This window comes from Atractosteus spatula, chromosome 5, assembly GCF_055471065.1.
Source record: "Atractosteus spatula isolate fAtrSpa1 chromosome 5, fAtrSpa1.hap1, whole genome shotgun sequence".
NCBI lineage: Eukaryota > Metazoa > Chordata > Actinopteri > Semionotiformes > Lepisosteidae > Atractosteus > Atractosteus spatula.
The window spans coordinates 58,432,118-58,455,717 of record NC_142710.1 but is presented as its reverse complement, the minus strand read 5'-3'; the positions used below and the strand labels follow the sequence as shown (position 1 = coordinate 58,455,717).

General features: G+C 37.2%; 1 protein-coding gene across 1 annotated transcript in view; it reads left to right on the top strand.

Annotated features, from left to right (window-relative positions):
• dock3 (dedicator of cytokinesis 3) overlaps positions 1-23,600 on the top strand; it is a 247,429-nt gene that overhangs the window by 195,878 nt on the left and 27,951 nt on the right. The window contains exons 15-26 of the mRNA XM_088915677.1: positions 4,830-4,954; positions 5,844-6,006; positions 6,522-6,628; positions 7,757-7,928; positions 8,051-8,148; positions 8,425-8,508; positions 10,291-10,391; positions 11,777-11,858; positions 12,969-13,139; positions 18,617-18,809; positions 20,010-20,137; positions 22,756-22,902. Of these exons, the coding sequence (XP_088771803.1) occupies positions 4,830-4,954; positions 5,844-6,006; positions 6,522-6,628; positions 7,757-7,928; positions 8,051-8,148; positions 8,425-8,508; positions 10,291-10,391; positions 11,777-11,858; positions 12,969-13,139; positions 18,617-18,809; positions 20,010-20,137; positions 22,756-22,902 (1,571 nt within the window). The remainder of the gene's footprint in view (positions 1-4,829; positions 4,955-5,843; positions 6,007-6,521; positions 6,629-7,756; positions 7,929-8,050; positions 8,149-8,424; positions 8,509-10,290; positions 10,392-11,776; positions 11,859-12,968; positions 13,140-18,616; positions 18,810-20,009; positions 20,138-22,755; positions 22,903-23,600) is intronic.

The window sequence follows — 23,600 nt, the reverse complement described above, 5'->3', positions numbered from 1 at the left end:
TTGAGGTTTAAAAATATTTTGGGGTATGAATTACAATATCAGAACTTTCCACATTGACTGCATCTCAGAGTCAAACCCTTGAGGCTTTGAATTTCAAGTTGTTTTGTTGATTAAACTGAAGGTATCATTTGAAATGTTCCTTGTTACTAATAGAAAAGCAGCAGTTTGTTTAATTTTGTTTCCAAGCTGAATTCTTCACTGAAACATTACAGCTACAGGAGGTTCTGGCTTGCTTATTATCGAGCTACTCTTTCATGTACCAGTACCAGAACAGCATGAGGGCTATCTTATGTAACACCCCAAACTCATCTTCTTCATACTAATGATGGTATCAAAGGAAACTGGATTTGTTTAAGAACACTTTGGTTTTGTCCAGTGCACATTTGCATCTTTAAAATTCTGAAGTTGACACTAATCACACTTGGGTGGAAATCCCAAACTGAGTCCAGAAAAGCAAGTATATTACTCTGGGATGGAACAGATGCATTAGAGACATACTGTACATTACAAAGCAGAAACTAATTATATAAAAAAGATAATTGACCCAGACAAACTTTTTTTTGAAGTTTCTGAAGCAACTGAGCTGAAAAATTAAAATACTTGTTATACATCTAGAATATGTGAATCTTAGAATGAGTGTATGTATTGTAACTCTATTTCCAATACTATTTCTAGTTACTGTATGCTGTAGAGCTTTCACTCTTAAATGTTTGATAAAGAGATGGATGGATGATTGTTAATGTCTGCGCTGTTGGTAACTAGAAATACAGTATGTGTATCTTGGTCATGTTGTATTGCATTAATGTACATGAATGGTATCAATGAATGAGAGGACAGTGGCCCCAAACATTTTATTATATTTGAAAGTAAGATGATATGTATCTGTATTTCCATAAAAGCAAAAAAGATTATTCAATTTATTGTAGGTATGTGGAAGCAGTGTTTTGAATTTGAAATCACAACTACCTTAGGTAGGGTTATATTTGCTGTTCAATTGCTGTTCGCAGATCTAAACATACCTCTGAGCAAAGCACTCCTGGAACCTTATCTATGTCCATTAACTAATTAATGTTGCTTCACACATTCCAACATTATGCTCCAGTGGTCTAAAGACCCATTTGAATCATGTTCTCCAGCAACATGGAGATTTCAGGTAATATGCCTCTATTCAAAGAGCAAAGAACATTTTAAATAAAGAAATAAAACCAAATCTTGTTTTTTTGCAAAATTTACATTTTGTGTGATAGATGAGATACATTGTCCCATTGTAAAACCTTTCTAACAGGTGAGCTTCTGCTGCTGCAATCATCTGTAGAAAGATACACAGTACACAAATAAGTCTTTCAGTTTTCTAACCTTTTTCAAAGTGTTGCGTGTTGGAATTGGAAAAAGTCAAATGGAAACTCTGCTATTAAAGCTATGAAGTCAGTTACCTTATAAACAAGGTTTAATTCAAAAGCAGCAAGAGCTTCTTTGTCATTGTTTTTGTGCAGTTGACCCTTCACAGCTATAGCAGAGCCTTGCAGAATCAAATAACATCCTTTGCTTAAATACTGTACATACTGTAAGAAATGCCACTGAGATTGACAGAATCATCTCATTTTCAAAGGATGGCCTATGAGTAATCATAGGCAAAGCAAGGAATACTTTTTGCTAAACCATTGCATCATTTTTCGTATTTTAATACATTGAGAATTACTATATATCAGTTTGCTTTTATGTCAGTATAAATAAAAGGCACAACGATACAGCTTGATGATGGTGATGGCCGGGAAAGGGATCTTCAGTCCAAAAAGGTCAGTTGGAAACACTGATCTAAGATATTCCAGGCATATTGTTAACAATGCAGTATATATCAGAGAACATTGTGTCAGTCAGAAATGTCCATAATCCTGATTCTTACATGGATAAGAGGTCTAAGGTCATGTTACAATTTGTGACGAAACCTACTGACATAAATAAATCATGCTGTAAATTATCATAAGTGTATTGTAAGTGTAGCTGGGTTCAGTTGGCATATTGTTTTACTAGCTAAAAATTATAACTTGTTTCCCAAAAGGATGTAAAAGAAAATGAAAAAAGAATAGGTGCAGTAAAAACAGTCAACCCAGTTTTCCCTGTTGGCAAACAGTAGGCCCACCTGAATCACTTACTGTGGATTAGGCAGTATCCCTGCGGGGAAAATAAAGACTAGTTGAAGACATAGGAAATATTTACTATACTTATGGTATATCATTTTAGAAAGAATTGTGCAAAAATTGAATAGTTAATTTTCTATATTAACTGAAACCTGAAATCTCACTGATGACATGGTATGTACTTCTTGCTTAAGATAAATAAACTCATGTTGAATACTGAAGATAGTATTAGGACTGTAAGGGTGAGAGGCCATAGTCTCCTACCATCTAAAGCTACAGTACATCAGTCGTCCAGCAGCAGGATAAGATAAATGTCATGTACTGTAGATGGTACTGCACAAAAATAATTTAATTTAATTAAAAAGTGAGTAGATGCTTCTTTGGTGCTTAGAGTTTTGATACTTTTAGGTAATGTACATTTAAATAGAGGTGTGGTAGCTGTTAGAATTGTTAGAATATATGCTGCATGCACCAACCCACAATGGGGCAGGTTGTAGGTGGGCCCCGAAGATGGACACACAACCCACACAAAAGATTTGAATAGGAAAAATAAGGGTTTTATTTATGCAAGTCTTGTCCTCTGGTAAAAATAATCATTCATAACAGCCCTGCTGGGGGGAAAAATAACAGCCTACTCAAGGGGAAAAAATAACCCCAGTGCTGGTTCTTCCCCAGGCTGGGGAATAATAATGGGTTTAGTAGCAAAACTTCAAACGAGGAACATATTTGGGTCTGTGTTGGTTAAAGGCTGGGAGATCTGACAGGGTTCCTCCTAGGATACAGCTCCTTGTCAACAATGTCTCATTCTCTGCTCGGCGCTCTATTTATCTTGCCTGGAGCAGGATGCGCAGCTGATACTGCTCCAGTGATTGCTGGGGTCCTGTCAAACCACCTGTGATTCAGAAAAAATGCAGAAGTCCACAGTCCTGTCAAACCACCCCTTCACAAAAGATATAACTTGTGATTGTTTGTAAATGTTGTGACATGGAATTTACAGCATAGCTCATTGAATAGATTACATCCCCTGCAGTTCAGTAAAGGTAAGAAACTAATTTGATCTGGGGAGTAAACAAAGAAATACCTTATATCTTGATACTTAATGCTCATACTCCATCAGAAGAGGCCTGTTTAATTATTACTTTTTTCCATTTGAAGGAAAACAACAATAAAATGGTGCTTCAGTGCAGAAATAATTCACTTGGTTTAACAGGTGTTTAAAGAAATTCTTCAGTGGGCTGTATTGAACATGATCATAATTAGGGCTTGTTGACAGAGTGCACAAGTAAGGGATTTCAGACTGTGCACCAGAAGGATGACAGTGACCTTTACAATTAATTGGATGTGCTCCAAAGTGGTTGCCTGGGGTAAATAATTAATGAGTAAATTAATTCTTTTAAAATACCACTCCACTTGAATCTTTTCAGTTATTCTTCTCGGTTTTCGTCTTAGTCCCTGGAGAAGATTGGATAAACACAGCTCATATTCCCATGAACTAAATCACCAGCTTCTAACATTGCCTCTATATTTACACTGTTTTTATTTTTGTTTATTTGCCTTAGTTTAAGATTTACAGAGCTCTGCTAAACAGAAATGAGCATTCTCCCCATAATACTGGCATATCTGGAAAAATATCAGCCATTACTTTGATCATCTGACATTATCTCACCATCCCATCTTGGTTTGCCTTATGATGCATATTGTAGGTTAGATTCAGTTTTATGAGGGACGTTAAAAAACAGTTCAACAATGCACTTTGGGTACTCTTGAATGGAAGGTTATTGTAGCCCTCTTGCTACCAACAGCAAATCAGCCTTTGCCACTCAACAGTTCAATTTCAGACTCTTTTATATTTTTAATATGTTCACCTCTCGTTTGATAAATGGTTTTGCATCAAATCCTGCAAAACAATTAAAGTCATATTGCTAGATACAGATGTGTGTGTCCCACACTGTTGACAAAGTTATACTATTTCTACAGCAATGTATCCCATGTTAATATGGCAGGGATCTATACATACTTTAGCACAATTTATTGTAAAGTATGAACATTATAAAGGAACAAGTAATAGGTTTATTCCATGCTGAAAAAAAGAAGAAAACACAACGTTTTGGCCGTTGAGCCTTCTTTGGCCAAAACGTTGTGTTTTCTTTCTTTTTTTTTCAGCATGGAATAAACCTATTATGAACATTATATACACATATACTGGACCGCAGCTTTCCTCTCTCACAGGATTATATGTTTTCAGTACTTCCTAGATTCTCAGTATCCATGTTTATTTTCATATTCCATATTACAATTAAAAACAATTTGTGATTTAATACACAACTTTTACATTTCTGTGCTTGTATTTGTATCAGGGATCACTAATTTAGAATGTTTAGACTAAACTTTAAAACCTGAATAATGTTGAATTATCCTATAACAGAAGGCCCGGCCATTTGATGTGGTGGATTTGTCTGCTTGAATCACACAAGGGTTAGAGTCACTCTTAATACACATTGCACCTGGCATTGCAATGCTTTTGTTCTACGCTTCATCGAAGTGATGGCCAATGTCAATGCTTTGTTAATTATTTGCGTAAAAAAAAAGTAACAGGATCAGGTCTTTGGTGGCATGCAATATTTTCATTGATAAGCTCTCATTTCCCATGGAGGTGAGACCTGTCTCACATAATTTGTCACTGTTGTCTAGGTGACATTCGAAATGACCTTTACCTGACCTTGGAGCGAGGTGACTTTGAGAGAGGGGGGAAGAGTGTTCAGAAGAACGTCGAGATCACAGTGTACGTCCTTTACGCAGATGGAGAAATACTTAAAGTAAGAGATGTTTAAATTGTTATTTTTACAAGTTATGTTCAGGACTCCAGTTATATTGTACTCACTTAACAATTTAAATAAATAAGTGAGTGGGTCTAAGAATAAGCTTATGTCCTCTGATTTTACTGTCAGGTCAGCTACATGTTAATATTGATTAAAGTTTATGCATTATTGCCCTTGATATTGTGGCCTCTCTCCTGCCTCACAGGAACCTCTTTTCGTTGTGGTTTACCACTTTCATGATATGAAGCATCAATGTTTGTGTGAAACCTTTCATATTTTACCCTAAAATGATGGCATATTTTACTTCAAAATGACAGATCAAGTTGAGGGAATTTATGATTGCTCTTTGTATTGTCATGGACTTCTATTTATCTTTAAATGTCAATGGAAATATTCAAAATTTTGTTACAATGCAATAATTGACAGCCCGGTGAAAGGCTATGTGACACTTCAATAGATCTGCAAGATGTTATTGTTGGAGCCATGTTCATTTGAAAGAGGCAGATTGAATTATAGAGCTTGCAGAGCTTGCAAGACAAAAACTGATAAGGATTCCAGATGCCCGCTAGGAAACACCCCAGGGAGGGTAATCTAAAACCCTGACCATTTGGCCAGAGTTTGTAAACTAGTCAAACACCTTGACCTCCCCCCTTTACCATAATAAGGAGCAACTTCAGAAGCGGCAGGAAAATCCTATATAAACTGAAAGTTTGTACCGGCACTTTGAACAATACTTCGGTTTTGTTGTTTCTTGCGGGAAACAAGACTTCGGCTTTATTGTTCCTTGCATGCAATAAACTCGTCTGTTTAACTTCATCTCGGGATTCAGAACTTATTCTTTCTGTTACAACACTACATTGTTGATTTCTCTCTCGCCCTGTGTCAGGACTGTATCAGTCTGGGGTCAGGGGAGCCCAGTATGAGTGAACACCGATCCTTTGTGCTCTACCACAACAACAGCCCCCGCTGGAGCGAGGTCATCAAGTTGCCTATCCCCGTCGATCGGTTCCGTGGGTCTCACCTGCGCTTCGAGTTCAGACACTGCTCAAGTGGGGCCCTTGTGCTCTTTACCTTACTTTTCTGTCTGATTGGGGGTGTAGGGAAAAATAACAAACCACAGTGAAAATTTGGAAAACAGTAGCATGCTTTACCTGGAAAATATTTGACACATGCATGGAGAGGTAAACCCTTGTCTTTGGATTTCTGTCAGGCAAAAATGTTGCTTAAAGAATGTGAACAACAAAAAAATATATGAAAAAAATTAGACAAAGTTTTTATTTACTGTTTGGTCATGTTAGATTGGAATTCATTTTAAGTCCTTAATGTTAGCACTCAGCACTGGAGTTGTTTGAGCTTCTCTGTTTTTCCTCATTTTATTCCATGTAAATCCTTAACTATTCTAGGATTCATCTTGGAATTCTAAAAAGTAAGGGACCTCCAGTAATCATTTTCTAATGTCAAGTATTTTTTGGGATCTACTTGAAGTGAATTACACTGTATTTGTAAGTCAGCAACCAAAGAGTTTTTCATCCTTTTATATTACGTTTATTTGTGCTTTTCGCAGCGAAAGACAAGGGAGAGAAGAAGCTGTTTGGATTTGCCTTCACTCCCTTGATGAGAGAGGATGGCACAACTCTGTCAGATGAAAGCCATGAGCTTTATGTCTACAAGGTGAGCATAAATAGTGAAGATTACTTTGATATAAGGACAGTGGAAATGCAAGGTTTAATTAGAACAAAGTGTTTGGTTTGCTTTGTGATGTCTGGGTTAGATTCTGTTTTGTAAAGGAGTATATAAAACAGTTAAACAATGCAGCACACAGATGTCTCGAAAGAAAGGTTGATGTACTAGTAGAGGTCTTTGCTTTCAGCATCAAAACACTCTGCCACCAAATTGTTTGAATTCAGGCTCTGAAAAAGAAAAAGGATTGGTTTGAGATATTTGATCTCAGGACCTCTCTATTGTTACATGCTTTTGGTAATATTTTTTTTGTTGTTTTACTTTCCTGCATATGAAGTGGAGCATGTAAATTTAACAGTAAATCATACACAGTTTTGAAATTAACAATGGAGGATTATAATTACTAGCCCTCTGTAAAGATAAAGTTCAACTTCAGGTATTTTTAACCAAAGTCTAATTGACATATTTTGCAACATAAGTGAGTTGGATTCACTTTGGTAACTCAGTGCATACTACTTTTGTGTAGTATTAGGAATATCCAATATTGGAGATAGAAATAGTATTAGTAACTTCATTATTAGAAATATTTCTGCTGTGGCGCCAGCAGATGAAAATAGTAATGTCTTCTGACCATATGAGACATTTTGCCTAGCCTCATTAATATAGCGTATTGTTATTGGTATCCCTACTGGTAATCAATCCTTATTTGCCTTGGTGACTATCTTTTACAAGACAAGACCCAAACCCACTTCAAAGCACTTAAAACTACAAGTATTTGAATCATAAGAAGCTTAAACCTATAAGAACTGAAAATAGAAAAAGGTTAGAGCACAAAAGCTGGAATACAGTACCTCTAGCAAAGCCTATGTTGTATACCACTGGATGGGTTTCAATACTGTGGTCAGTATTCAAGCAATTAATACATAAAGTACAAAGTCCTGCCATATTAAATGAATATGAGTCTCCATATGCAGATAATTCTTTGTCCCATTTAGTCACAGTTATGCACAGTAATCTCTATCAAGCATGCTTGTTTTATTGAAACAGGGCTGTGTATAAGACCTCTTTTGAGCCTAGCCAGTGGTCAGTTTTTGAATGGGCTTGTTTTGGTGTTGACAGTGTGACGAGAACACCACCTTCAGTAACCATGCTCTCTACCTGGGCCTGCCCTGCTGTAAAGAGGACTTCAATGGTTGTCCCAACATCCCTTCCAGCCTCATCTTCCAGCGCAGCACCAAGGAGACACTCTGGATCACCACACAGCTCTCCTCCACCAAACTTACACAGAATGGTAATTGCTAGAGACTCCCGCACACTGGCTTTCTGTTGGAGGAGATAAATGTTGAGCTAGAACTGTCCCACAGGTACATATCCTAGCCTTTGCTTGCAGTGACCGAGTATCTCTTTCTTCAGTGGACCTCCTGGCCTTGCTGAAGTGGAAGGCTCACCCAGACAGAGTGATGGACATCCTGGGTCGCCTGCGGCTCGTCAGTGGTGAAGAGATTGTTAAAGTGAGAAGCTTTAACGTGAGAAGCAGTATTCAGTTCCCACCTGGAGGGGTTAACTTGAAATTATAATGATGGAATAAAATTAGTTTCAGCAGATGGTAGACATCTCCTGCATGCTTTATTTAACAACAGCATACTTCTTTGGCAAAATAAGACGTGGCCACTAGTAATTTTCTTTGCAATTGTCAGTATAACAAAGGATAGAAATTTCTTCTCTTGCTGAAAAAAATGAAATGTCGCTAAAAAATGTTTTCATGTGTTTTCCTTTTTTTATTTTAGTTTCTACAAGATATTTTAGACACATTGTTTTCCATTCTGGATGACAACACTGACAAATATGGTCCACTTGTGTTTCAATCATTGGTAAGAAACAATTTAATATTTAGAAGGCAGGAGTTTTATTTTCTGAAAAGGGAATGACAGTTTTGAAGCATGTTTCAATATTTAATGTTTTGAATTATTCAGTGACAAAATAATTTAAATAGTCTTTGTTCTGTGTTGAGAATATTGTTTTACATTGCAAGGTACTGTATATACTGTACAGGTCGTTTTTAACTGAATCTATAGTTGAACTCCCAAAGTAATTAGAGAGGAGTTCATAACCATACTCCTTTCAAGTTGTCAAAGACCTTTATAAAAATTACTTTAAAATGAAGTTAGCCACATTTTTTCGACTGCTACAGCAGTACCTGTTTGATTGTAAATTCAGATTAATTAGTTTAATCTTAAGCATGAAAGCTTGTGTGCAGTTATTTTTGACATTCATTGTATATTATATTTATTTTCAGAACCTAAAGTGACAGTTTAGAATTTAAACAGATGCACAGTTCATATCAATGATTTATTGATATAATCGGAGCACTCTCTTTGATATTCTTACAGTATGAACAAATTTCAGCCTAGATCTCTATGCTGCATATGGCCTCATCTCTTTGGATACATTTTTTTAGTAATGCTTCTTAGTTCTTAACTAGGCATTCTTTTCTTTTAGTTCAGGTGGGTAGCTGTGTCAGCATGCATAGGCTGCAAAGGAACAGGTAATAGGTTTATTCCATGCTGAAAAGAGATGAAAGAAAACACAACATTTCGGCTGTAGAGCCTTCTTCGGGGTTTCCTTACACCCCAAGAAAGCTCCACAGCTGAAACGTTATGTTTTCTTTCTTCTCTTTTCAGCATGGAATAAACCTATTACTTGTTCTTTTCTTTTAGCTTATAAAGATATGTGGGTCATTTTAGCTTAATGATACAGCTTAATGATTTCATATTTAGCACTTACATATGCTAAATTAATGCTAACTTTGCTAACTTGAGATAGGATTCTTACATGATTGGTGTAGTAGGACCCAAGAGCTTAAACAAGATGTTGAACAGATGACATTTTGTTTATCCAGAATCTAATGGCAAGTTTTGAGAATGTTTTGAGCAGCTTTGAGCTGTTTACCCTCCCTAATAGTGTTTGTGGTATTGTATTATTCCAGTTACTATCATATGCCATTCATTCTTGATAGAATAAACAGTTTCACACCACCTCAGATTTCACAGAAACGTGATTAGAGTGGCGCTAAGACGTTACGATGCCCACCACAAAATCAGTGGTTGTAAAAGCCCACAACGTCTGCGCTTAACGATGCCAGCACATGACAGATGGATCAGATCTCACACTTTTGTTATTGCCTTCAGGTGGTTCAACAGCTAGAACACTGCCTAGCAACCAAAGATTCAACAGGGTTACACGAACATGGCATTCGTGACTGACTTTGTCACTTACTGTAGTGACTTGCCTTCACACGCTCTGAGACCACGATCTTGAAGGCATGGGTGATTGACTGGTATACGCTGCTTTAGGAGTGCCTCGTCCATCATTGATTTAGTTATTTCGTTAACCATGGCGCACCTGTCAACAAAGCACCACTTTGCTGTTCTGTGTCATTTTGTTTCTAGGGCAGTGTATGTTCTACTCATGTGTACTGTACCCTCCTTTCAAAGATAGGAAGGGAAGCAGTAGAGAGGTGATGGGAAGTGACAGCCTCAGACCCCACTGGGTACTATGATAAAATCCAGGCCTTCCATCTCAAACTATTTACAGTATATCCCAAAACTGATGGTGATCTGACCTGAAGTCTTATGTGTCTTTTGATGTACCAGGTGTTCATCATAAATTTGCTACGGGACAGTAAATACTATCATTTCCGGCCTGTCATGGACACTTACATCCAGAAGCACTTTGCTGGAGCTCTGGCTTATAAGTAAGTACTTGCATTAGGATACAAAACAAGTGAATTCCTATAGTGCAGCATTTACTAGGGGCAGAAAGTTTATTTTACAAATCTTCTATCAGTTGCAGTATTGCTCTGACAAGAAGTGATGTAAGTTATTATCACTAGTTACTTTTTTGATCTTTTAGAGAAGCCTTTTTCGAATGGCAATTGCATTAAAATTAAATGGATACATGTCATGACCGAGCTCATTTCTTTCTTCCATTTGTTTCTTATTACTCCATTTTGCATGAGATTTGAATTATAGTATGAGAAATAAGAAAAATGAACCGGTAATTGGAAATGGTCTGTAAATGACATTTGTTCAAAGGACACTCAGTAGCTGAAACAGATATCAAACCGTCAAAAGCATTAGACCCCTATTCAGTTCAGCATTATGAATTAAATCAGTGGTTCTTAACCTTTACTGCAGCCGGCCAACCCTTTGGTTCTCAAAATATGTTATTGCATCCCTTAATAAAAATTGTGGAAGTAGGTAAATTCTTTAATCCTAAGATATTGTATATCATAACTATAAAATGATAGAGATAAAATTATATATTTATTAGTATAATTTCACAGTACAATTAAGAACGCATAAAAAAATTACACCCTAACTTTTTTTTACATTTACCATAAAATACCAAGGTTTGATGAAACAAAGTACTGTACTTATGTGCCTGTGCTTAATTTGTGTTTTTTTGTGAATGACCTTTTAAAAAATTCTGACATTTCTCACACCCCCAGACAGGGCATCTCATACCACCAAGGCTGCGTGTACTCCAGGTTAAGAACCACTGAATTAACCCTCAGCACCAGCCGGAAAGTGGATATGAACAACTCTTAGCCTCTTATTCTCTGCATGGCAATGCAATATAATTTTGCCCCATGCCGAGTGTGCTCAAATGATGTTTGTAACAGAAGTTATAAACTAGTAGTTTTCTGTGTTCTCTTATTTGTTCTTTTCAGTGGTCTGTAAAGTGGCCAAAGTAAAGGGTGCAAGGACTCTCCAATGTCAAAGCAAGTGAAATTGCACTCTCTTCAAGTGCTTTTTGAGCTCAGTGAGGTAGACATTGCTTGTTGAAGCCTATGACACTTGGTGACTACTGTATGACCATGATTCATTCCCCTAGTGGTGGTGCACATTTAGCAGAACTCTACCAGGGTAGGGCTTGAATTAAGATGCCAGGTTAAACTTTGCAACATTGCAACAATGATTCCAAATGAGTTCATTTCAAATTCGGTAGCTATATAATTTTAATAAATATTAATAACAGTAAAGTGGGAATTTATAAAACAGAGAACCTGTGAATGATGGTTTATCCTGTGCTGAGATTCCCAGGTCTGTGCTGACTTTTCCTTTGTCCTGTGTGTAGAGAGCTGATCCGCTGTCTGAAGTGGTATATGGATCGCTCTGCTGAGGTTATCCGCCAGGACCACATCCAGGAGGCCATGAGGGTATGTTGGGAGCAAGGCTATGTCCCACTAATATTGAAGATTTCTAGGTCAGTCAGCTCTTTTTAGCATGAGCTATTGTTGGCAGCCATGTTTCTCAGTCCAACAATAACATTTGTCCATTTCCTCTCTGATTTACACAAATGTTCTGCCTTTTCTGTCACCGTACAGAGAAAACCTGAAATTAAAAGGTTTGGTAAACTTGCAGATGTCAAACAATTATAAAAAATGTGTTTATTTTTGCAACATTAAAAATAATGCAACATTTGCATTTGCAACATTTACAACATTAAATTGACTCCACAGAATTAATGTCATTATACAGTTTCTGACCACTGAGTTAAAGGCAACAGAGTTAAATTAAACTCTCTAGGCTGGAATCAAACCCAGAGCCTAAGAACAGAGAGGAAGTAAGTGAGGAATTCCATGCCACTACGCCATCCTTGTTGGCTCCTTCCCCTCCTGTGCCAAAGCAAACAGACACAAACACGCAGGACGCTAAGCAGTGCAGGTACAGCCGAAAACCCACTCATCCCCAGTGGTTTCCTCATTCCTACAAAGGATTGTTGGTAGGCGTTAAAACAGGGCAAAATGCAGCACAAATCCCTCCGATGAATGTTCTGCGTGCCCTTTCCATACTCCAGTCTCACTTGCCTTGCCAAAAACGAAAACCAGGGATTGGCTTTTTTCAGGATCATTGTATTCCTCTGAGTAAGAGGTCATGGCATGTGTTTTAGCATCACATTGTACTAAATGCTATAAATAATGCTTAAACAAATGCCATGATCTCTTATACACCAGTTATGTCATTTGCAAATGTTCCAATAACACATTATGTATGTGATTGTAACATCTTATGTAGCAGTTATAAATAGATTATCTAGCCATTATGCAACATTCAAATAAAACATTACCATGTTTTCTTCTATTTTTTTTTAAAAGGCAGTTTCATCAGTTACAGTATGTACAGAGGCAGATGGACATTTACTGTAGTTGGAGCCAGCCACCAGATAAACCTAAAAAATAATCTTTTTTAAAAATTATTATGCAGTGATTTTGATTTAATTTGGCACCAATGCGCTTGTGGTGATATTTTGCTTTCCTCTGCCTCAGGCTCTGGAGTACCTGTTCAAATTCATCATTCAGTCGCGCATCCTGTACTCCAGAGCCACCTGTGGTTTGGAGGAGGAGCAGTTTCGTGCCAGCATCCAGGAGCTTTTCCAGTCCATCCGCTTTGTTCTGAGCCTGGACAGCCGAAGCTCAGAGACCCTCATTTTCACACAGGTAAGTGTGTGTGTGCTTTCATAGCTCTCCCCGTTTTCTGCCTGCGCTGCACTATCCCCAACCACATCCCACTCCCAGCAACACTAGAATTAACTCTCTGAAATACTGGAAAATTAGAGACTGAATTCCACTTCTTGAATATTGTCTGGAAGAAAATTCACTTGTCTTGCATATATATGATGATTATATTGTACAGTTCTATGTGGTCAGTCTGTTAATAGATTTACTTGGAACTGCTTAAGGGAGTGAGAATTGGTTGGCTGGGAGATGTGATGACAATGATCTGTGTTGCTCAAAAGTTCCCAGAAGGATGGTCCTGAAGGATTATATGAACCAAGTGAGCAAGTGCTGCAAGACTCAATATCCGTGTCTCGAAAATGTGATTTAAAAATGCTAAAAGTGACACTAGTTTTGCTAGAAAAGGAGCAGGGTGGTATTAACAAACTGGCTTATTTAATTAAAATGTAATAAATTCAGACAGGATACCACCTGCTCCTAGTCAGCATTGTAGACACAAAAGAAATGTATTTTCAGCAGTTGTACAGCAGTCGTGGTAAAAAACTGAGTGCTTGAACCTGACACCTAATGTTTTTAAAGTTAAATATTTTGCAGTTAAAATTGCTGAGTGGTATTTACAGTACTCATTTGTAACAACTGCTACAGCACCTGTAACAACTGTTACAATAATTGTAAGATCAGTTGACACAACAAAAACAAATACTGACAGAATCCTTAAAAGTTGTTTTTTATTGATAGGCTTTTTTCTGCAGTGTGGGAGGATTTCTAAAAATGTATAAGTACACCACAAATGTATTTATACAATTAGAAATGTATAGTGTACAGAGCCAGAAGCAATACTTTCATTACAGACAAATCTAACAGGAAATTGTGTTTCTGGCTCTTCTGAAAAATTTAGCATGTTAAAATCTTTAAAATAATCTTCATCATTATTAACATCTTTAATAACAGTAAAAAAAGGATAGCTCACCTAATCTGTTATAAGAGAAAAAATGTTGCATCAGTAAAAAGCCTTGAGCATCTAGCATACATGTAGATGGTAGTTCTGAAAGCATTGTCACTTCTTATTAGATAATGACAATGTAAATAGAAGGGAAACTACATACAGAGAAGAACATCCCAGAAGGGAAACACAGCTGCAGATGGATAGGTGGAGTTTAGTGTGGTTTTATACTCATAGAACGACTAGTATGCACATATCTAGTATGACAGTAGTATATTTGGAATTTTAAAAGGGTGAAATACCTAATTTACATAAGAATCTAATACTTTACAAAGTATTTGATTAAGACACTATTCATGCTTGTCTTTTTCCCCTCATACAGAGTTATTGTAATTAGTTGATTTTTAACATCTCTATATCAGCTGAATATTGCAGCTCACTCTTGTGGTATAAATTTAAGTATAAACAGTATGTGTACTCAGAAAGTACTACATGTAGTCATTTGGTGCATATGGAATAACATTGCTGTGTTAATTTGTGCTGAATCACAACACAATTCTCTCTGCCCCTACAGCTGAGCCTACAACATAAAGTAAATATAAAGAAGTAAATTAAAAACTTTCCTTTGCCTTTCCGAGAATACCTTTGTTTTAAAGTAATGTACCTTTGTGTGCTATAGGCAGTAGAGACTTGATTCATTTTGTACTGCTGTATGAATTAGAAGATAAATGCAATCTTTGTTTATGACAGCAAATGCAAAATGCAAGAAACATTGGACTAACTGTATAAACTCATTCTGTAATTTGGGATGTAAAATTATATTGCATTAGTTCAGGTGTGTATTTTATACTTTTAAATAATTATAGCTCTTTCCTGTGCTGGTTCCCTAGATATTCTTTCCAGCATTTGTGTTAAGTTGTGCATACAGTACAGGAAGTGTACAGTACAGTAAGAAGTGTGGCCCATGAATTTCTCCAGGAAAAGAATATTGTTTATTTCATTGTGTAAAAGGCCTCCAGGTGTGCATATGTCTTAATATATTAAGGATACTGTAGCTGCATAAAAGTTTATTTACAGGATGTAGAGCAAACTAAGACAATTAATAGGGGTAGACCAAAAAAACATCAATTCAGCTCTTTAATTCTGCTTAGAAAGATGTACTGAAGGCACAACCCCAGGACTATCAGTCAATGGGATTAATCCAGTTATGAGATATTAAGAGAATAGGCCTGTCAGAGATTAAATTGTATGCTGTATTTTATATGGGTCTTAAGGCCTAAATTAGGAACTAGTCCATGATCTCTTAAGTTCATCTTGACTCATCTAGACCTCAGGGATAGAGGATGTTTGCAAGTGCCTCCTGACAGCAGTACAAAGTGTTGTATTTAGGAATAGTGTAAAGATATCCTCAGAATTTAAGGTCAGTGGTCTGTTAATTTCCCTGTGGCTTTGTAAGGGTCTGACAATCTAGGGACAGATGGAAACTTGTTTTCCAGATTTACCCTCTGGACAAGCTTTTTTGTTTCAAACTATTGTAAAACATTAACAAACCCTATATAGTTTGTGCTGAGCCAGACGTATCCAGAGTATTCACATGGAGAAGATCATCTCCTATTTTCACTGTCAGAATACTGACTGTTTTCAGGTAGTTTGTAGCCTTAATTAAAAACAAATAGGTAAAGGAGCTTTATAAATCCATCAAGTTAAAAACAAATACCTCAAATATGTTTTGCCACTGTAAAATGACTGAATGTAGTGTATTGTTTGGCCTTAAGCTGTTGCTTTCTTAAAATTATTCTTAGACTCATTATTTAATATTCATTGACCATTTATTAGGGTGGGTTGAGTATAACATGTCTTGGTACTTTTCAAAATATTGAAATAAGTCACCAGTGTTTATATCTAACTCTGTGTTAATTTGCTTATTAGGCCTTGATTAGCTGTCCAAAACAAGAGTCTATTTACAAAAACATGTTGTTTGACCTTGGAACCAATTACACAGTCTCAATACATTAAGATTTGCCAAATAAATATCTTTCAGAAAAAGCAGAATTTTCATGGCTCCCTCCCCTTGCTTTTAAAAAAGCTAAAAAGACACATCTCTTCCACTGCAATTAAATTGGGTAATTCAAGACATCTTTAATTTTATTTTATGCACGTACACAAAATAAGCAGCTAATTAACTGAGAGTTGTTACATAAAATGAACAAGCTCCCCAACCTCTGGTCATATTGAGTAAGCGATTGGCAGGTGTTGATGTCAAGCTCAAACAATTAGCTTGAAAGGTGAGTGCTTCATTACTGTAAAATAAATTTTATACCCATTCATTCAGCAAAGATATGATTGGATAGATGATGCATGGGCAAGCTTTGTACCTAGAACATATTTACCATAGATATTCCATGCTCTGTATGATCTTTGGAAACACACCACTGCCAGTTATAGTAATTGCTGAATAATTGCTTCAGACCACCCTTTTTTGCCATAACAAGTTCACCTGACACCTGACTGATTCCGTTTTTCAGTAATTAATCATTAAAACACGGACAATTATAAAACAATAGCTCCATTACTTCCAAAGAAATATTTGCAGTTGATGGATTCTTTTGTCAGTTGCCCTGTCTCTGTATTTATTTTATACTTGTTTAGATGTACAACACAGCAAATCTGAAACAGGTGTGGATGTGTGGTGTGCTATGTTGGTTAAAAAGAAGTATTGCTCTTCTTGATAATGGAATACCACTTTCAGTTCCACAAAATACGTATTGATTGCATAAAGGTGTGGAACTAAATGACTTGATATTTTTCACATTTTGTTCTCAAGTAAAGCAAATGGTGGTAAAATTATCAATAGAAATTCCTTTGCAGGTCTTTATTTTAATTTTGCCAGAGTATTTTTATTTTCTTTTTTTTCTGATGTTGTTTGGACCTGAGATCTTGTGTCAAAACATACCAGCCTTCAGAGGATTTCCTGGAACAGCAAATAAAAAAAAAACAACAAAGAAGAACAAATTCATTTCCCTGAATGAATTTCCAAACGTGTACCTCACAAAAGCACATGAATCAAACCTGTGAATCTCAATTCCGTCTCTACAATGGGGCAGATGGTGGAGTTTTTTGTTTTTATTTCATCCTTGTTTTCCCTCAAATTCTTTTTATTTTCATTTGTAACCATTCTCTGTTTCTACGAAGTTGGTGTTTTTTTTTCAGTTTCTTAATATATTTATTTGCCCCCTTGACCTTTTTTGTGACCCCTTATTTATTTTTGACTCCCCCTCCCCCCCGCTGTCCTCCCACAAGCTGTCTCAGGGCCCCCAGCCTCCGCCAGGACAGGCGAGTGGAGCAGTGAGCTGCATACAGCCCTGGAGCGGCAGCGCTCCTCGGCCTTCGCCTCTCTCAGTAAGTAACAGTGCCCCCTTGTGTTGCACCCCGGTAAACGCAAGGGCGTCCTCTATGCAAAATTTACCTCCCACCATTCAGCACTCCCGAACCACCAACCCCCTACCTCCAAAACAAATATCTAACCACACGCTTTTTTTTTCTGTTCCGTTTGTTTAACCTTCAGAATCTTTTCCCACTTCTCATGTCATTCCAAAAGCTCACTGCATCCTGCGAGATGCAGTGGTGGAGAACTACATAACCGCAATGGGAATGGACTGTGTTATTTGACTGAGGGCCATTCAGGAAGGGATTGCGGTCAGATGCAAGAAGATATTTCGAACTAACCAGTACATTGCTCACAATCAAAGTTATAGCTAGGATCAGACCCATTATGTCCTTCTGGAGAAATTAAATGAATTAGTTATCGATTGTTTTATAGATGTAAAAGAGGCAGTTTTTAAATATACTGTATTTGAACAAGTACTACAGAAGCCAATGGAGAGAATTTAGAAATGTTTAGGAGCTGATATGTCACAGAAAATCTCTGATATATGCATTTGTTAGTAAAGATACAGGATATAACTGTCAACAGTTCTTTGGGGCCTATGTAGTAGCAGTATGGTAGTAGACCTTGTTCTTGTGAAAACAATAAACCAGAAAGCAACTCAGTTGATAATACAGTTTCTTCATGAAAGTTCCTGACTCTTCTTTCCTGGTGTTAAAACCCAAGAGAAAACACATGTAATCAAAGTTTTACCCTTTCAGAAGAGTAAAAATATGGTTGTTTTTTTTAAATTGGTGTTAAAAATATAATGGCTTCTGGTGAACCATTTAAAATTAACCACAGTGATCCAGACAGGAGATTTCCTAACCATTTGAAAAAATGAGTGAAACTCTCCATTTGCTTATATACCATTCACCCATATGGGACCTAATCTATTATATATAATGTTCATTTGTTCATCAGTGCTTTAAGAGTCTTCATGGCAGAAATATCTTCTTGCTCTGTTAATTATGAAATGAGCCCAATGGCCCAACAGTCCTATAACACCCTGAGGTGTGCAGAATATTGGATATAGAACATGGCATCTACCATCCCAATAGCTTGTCTCTTCTTTTCATTCTTCCCCTCCAGGCTGCACTTCTTAACTCTTTCCCAGCCATCTTCGATGAACTACTGCAGATGTTCACTGTGCAAGAGGTGGCAGAATTTGTGAGAGGGACTCTAGGGAGTATGCCTAGTACTGTGCACATCGGACAGTCCATGGATGTGGTCAAGCTGCAATCAATTGCTCGAACCGTGGACAGCCGACTCTTCTCTTTCCCAGGTACCTCGGGCTTCAGGGACTAAAGATTTATTCACATTGACATCTTACTTTACACATAAAAGAAGACTTTTACTTTTGCCTTGGTCATTTCTATAGTGACTTGGAAAATGCACTCGGAGGACCACAGAGTAAACATAGTACACGTAGAACTGTGATACATTCACAGAACATATTGTAAGAAATATGTATGAACTACATTCAGTAACATGTGAATGAGTATTGACTTCACCTGTGAACAAAGTCAGGAATTTCTTTGTCCACGAAACTAAGTGTGGACGTTTTATCTTGGTATTTGAATAGTATGGTCATTAATTCTTTTTCTGTTTAACCTGAATTACAAGAAAAGCAATAATATAATATTTAAATTGTTAATGTTAAGGAATAATATGCCTAATCACCATATTTAAAAATACACTATTGCGACACCACCACATAATAGCTCAAAGATTCACAGGAGAATTTTCAAAGCACAGCACTTCATGAAAACTGTGCTTCAATATATTTCTCTCCAGGTACAGCTCATTTTGAAATGTGTAGAAGTGAAAAACATTAATTTTATTCCTGCATTCCAGTCTAATTTTTGTCTCCACTTTGACTGGTATATTTTTATAGTTTCCTTCAATGAAAAGAAGACTCTGCTCTGTAGCAAAAACCTTTGAAACTCCCTCTGTAAATATTACAGATGATAATAAAGTGTTTTGAGCTTGTCTCATCACAAGTCAACTCTCCTCACAAGTCAATTACTTTATAAAACATTGGCATTAAAAATGCATTGCTCCATTTATTCATTTTAGTTTAAAACAACACTATATTTTATTAACTTTTTTAAATGGCAGACAGAACAAAGAGTACGAGAAGTGAACGTTTAAAAAGATAAATTAATTTTAAAAATCCTTGCTGTTTGGTGTAGCATGATGATAACCAGTGTAAACTATATTTTCAAACCTGTGCAGAATGCATATACTGTAGAATCTATATAGATCTACTGTATCTTACTCAATATTTTACTCAATTCGTACTCAGCTAAGCAAAGACCAACCAGCTGGTTGCACTAATTAACATTCATTAGTTCTCTCCTACATTAGATATCTTTGGATGTGTGAGGTATTTTTATTATACTCGTCAGTGCAGTTGTGTACCTAGGTAAATATGGTAATATGTTGAGGCTGGTGTCACTGTGTGCTGTTCTCTGTCTTACAGAGTCGCGAAGAATTCTGCTCCCTGTGGTGCTACATCACATCCACCTGCACCTCCGGCAGCAGAAGGAGCTGCTCATATGCTCCGGCATCCTGAGCAGCATCTTCTCCATCATCAAGACCAGTTCACTGGTAAGTGGTGGTGATGAGTGAGGCGGAACATTTCTCTGGACTGGAATTTCCAGCATATTCTATGGTCTTTAAAGGTCCCATGGCACAGTTCATTAGAGGAAAGAGTAGGAGTATTTATCATGTTTTCCTGCCTTGCACACTCTGGACCATTGAAAAATTACTCCTATGTTCAATTTGTAAAGCAATTTCTCACTTCTTTGCCCGATCTGCTGTGCAGTGAGTCTGTTGTTGTATAACAGGCGCTATACATTACCCAGGTGGGTGTTGCACTGGAGAAGTGGATGAAATGCACTGATCCTTTGGGATAGAAATGCACAAATGTAAGAATTATTATTAATATTAAGAATTCTAGTTTACACGGGTCTCTCTGCGTCTGGCAGTTTACTTGAAGCTAAGATGATTCACTTGCAGGTCGGACAACAGTGATTGAAGAATCTCAGTGATTCTTTTTCCTGTCATGTTCCCGGGAGTATAAAGAGAGGGAACGACAGAGGCGGAAAAATTCCCTGAGCTGTGCAGAGCTTTTTAATTCGTGTCATCCTCAGTGGTTGTGACATCATCAGTTGTAGCGTTCTTCCCCACACAGCAGGTTCCTCATTGGTGGCTAATCCACACCCTGTCAAGGGATTATTGACAGGTGATCTTCAGCCAGGTTTCTGAGTCGAGATGCCTGCCTCTTGGGATTGGAGACAAAGAGGTGCCGGCATGGACAGCTAATCACTGGGCGTATCCCAAATTGACCCAAATTGTGATGTCCTGATTTGTATCAGCATCCCAGTGCATTCTGCTTTTTGGGGCTCATCTTTCCAACATTTCTAAGAATCATTTTTTGTTCAAGGCCCCAAGAATAAAAATAATCAACTGTTATTATTATTTATTATTATGCTATATCATTTTGTATCATTATGCTGTCATGTAGACATGGTGGACAAAGCAATGTAAAGACACCTCACACGGTTCTGGGCTACCATGTGTAACCAGTATAGCCTTTATGTGCCATGGCACAGAGTCTGCCAGCATCTGAAAATCTGCAGGAGGGATGTACCATTCTACCATGCCTGGTTGATATAGTTAGAAAACACTGTTAGCCATTGTTCTGTAGTATCCCATACATGCTTGATTGAGTTCGGGTTTAGTGATTGCGAAGGTCAAGACATGTGGCCACACATGTGTTGTGTGGATGTTGACATTGTTGTCCCGGAAGACAGCCCTCAAACCAGAAAGGAAATGCTGCAACATGGGGTAAAGATGATCACTCATTTCTGTTTTGTGTTGATTAGCATTGTCCATTCAAGTACAGTCAAAACTTATTTGTGTATCACAAGACAGTGGCCAAATTCAGTTTACAAATATTTACTATAAAAATGCATTTAAGAAGAAAAATAAAATTGTGATTTACCCTGTATCAATTTGAAGTTATTTTGTTACTCGGGTGTGAAAAACAGTTCTATGTGCTGAATGAGTTTTTTTCAAGAATATAGCACTCAACACATCACTTGGCAAACTTAACTGTTTCACATTACCAGATTAAAACCTTAGAGGTCAAAGTCAAAACCTAATAAAAATGCCATAATGTACTTTTACTGCCCACAGGCCAGAAGCTGGGCTTCAGGAACTCAATTCAGATTCTAGTGCTTTTTAGATTTTATTCATCTCTCTATTCTTTCTGCAAGCTTGCAAAGCAAGAAATTTGTTTAATAGGTTTTGGGGACTCAAAATAGACCTCACTGCCTCTTTGTTTGAGAAGTAATTTGCTTTATTGTAGGTTGAGTATAATGTGCTTAAGTAACTTAAGACAAGAAAAAAGCTTTCACTAAGATGAGATTCTTCTTGTATTAGGCTGACACATTTTACTGACACAATACCAGAGTTGAAGTCAGTTCTTCAAAGGTCTTTTTGAATTTGATTTTAATTTTTATATTTGCTTTCTAAAGGAATATTCTTCACATAGGTAGATACAATTCTATGCTGTGCTTTAAAAATGTTAACAATCAAGTTGAATACTTAGCAAAAACAAAGTGAGTCTATTTTATATTATATAGTCTATTTTATATTATATCGAATACAAAACATCACATTGGCTGAAATAACAAATAAAGTAACATACCTCAACATAGTTACAAAGCTATAATATTTCATCAGCATAAAATAACTGAGATATAGTGTTCCATTATCTAACTTGTGCCTAGAGATAGTTATATTCTAACACTGGCACTCAGGCAGTGCCAAATTAGAAGCCAAATTGTGCACACTGAGACAGGTATATGGTTTTATCCTGATATAATCTGGAACATCCGTAAGCAGTCTTTCATCATGCTTTCAGCTCCTTCTTTGAACTTTTCAAGCAATAAACTGAAATACCTCATAATACCAGCCTCAAGATAAAAAAAAAGGTCTGCATGCATTCATGCTTATGAAATGTCTGTTAGTCATCCAATAGTGATTTCAAATATCGAAGTGGTTCTTGAGTCAGATGTGGGAGTACTGTGAGGACAGTGATTTTGTGTGGCTGTGATGAGAGTTGAAGCGTGCTTGGGTCAGGGTGTCTGTGTCAGAAGCGTGGGGACCTGTGTAAAGGCCCACGTCACACCCCCCCCCCCTCTGTATGTGTCTTGCAGGAGACATCTGTTCAGGAGGAGGTGGAGATGATGGTGGAGAGCCTCCTGGATGTTCTCCTCCAAACTCTGCTCACCATCATGAGTAAATCTCAGTCTCAGGAGGCGGTAAGAGGCCAGCGCTGCCCGCAGTGCACGGCTGAGATCACTGTTAGTAACTAACAATCCAGTTCTTCTTCTTCTTGTCTCCCCTGGAACCCCTTCTTGCCCTCACCACCTCACAGCCACCACTACAGCGTCCTGCATGGCTCTCCTGCTTGCTTCCTCATCCCCTGCCAGCCCTTTGCTGCCCAGCTGTCATTGTCCAGGCCAGTGCTTCCTAACTGCGGTTATCAGTTGACCTTACTAAAAAAAAGAAAATGAAAAACTCCCATTCAATTTATAAACGTCATGATCTGTTAAAAGGTGTATTTTCTAAATTAAAAACCAACCATCAACAAAAGCATGCTCAGAATGACTGCCGATAGATATTTTTCTTCTATATTGTACATAATGCTGCCGTATTTAAATGAGCAGCCTACATTAAGCTATACTTCAATAAGAAAACCTTAGCTGTAAAGTTATGGGTTCAGGTCCTTTGTTGTGATCTTGAACAATTTAGTTATCCCATCTGGAGTAAAGTGCTTTCGTTTTCTTTAACACTACAGAAATTCAGGTTTGCCTTTATATCACCAAGTGCATAATGGTACAAACGGAAACACCACAGTATCTTATTGTTTGATTTGAGCATTTTGCACACAGGTGCTCATGCTGGTGATTATATAATCGTTTCACATGTTTGTGCTTGGTTTCATATTGATATGGCTCCGTGCAAACCATTCAAGACTCAATGTCATAAAAAATAAACA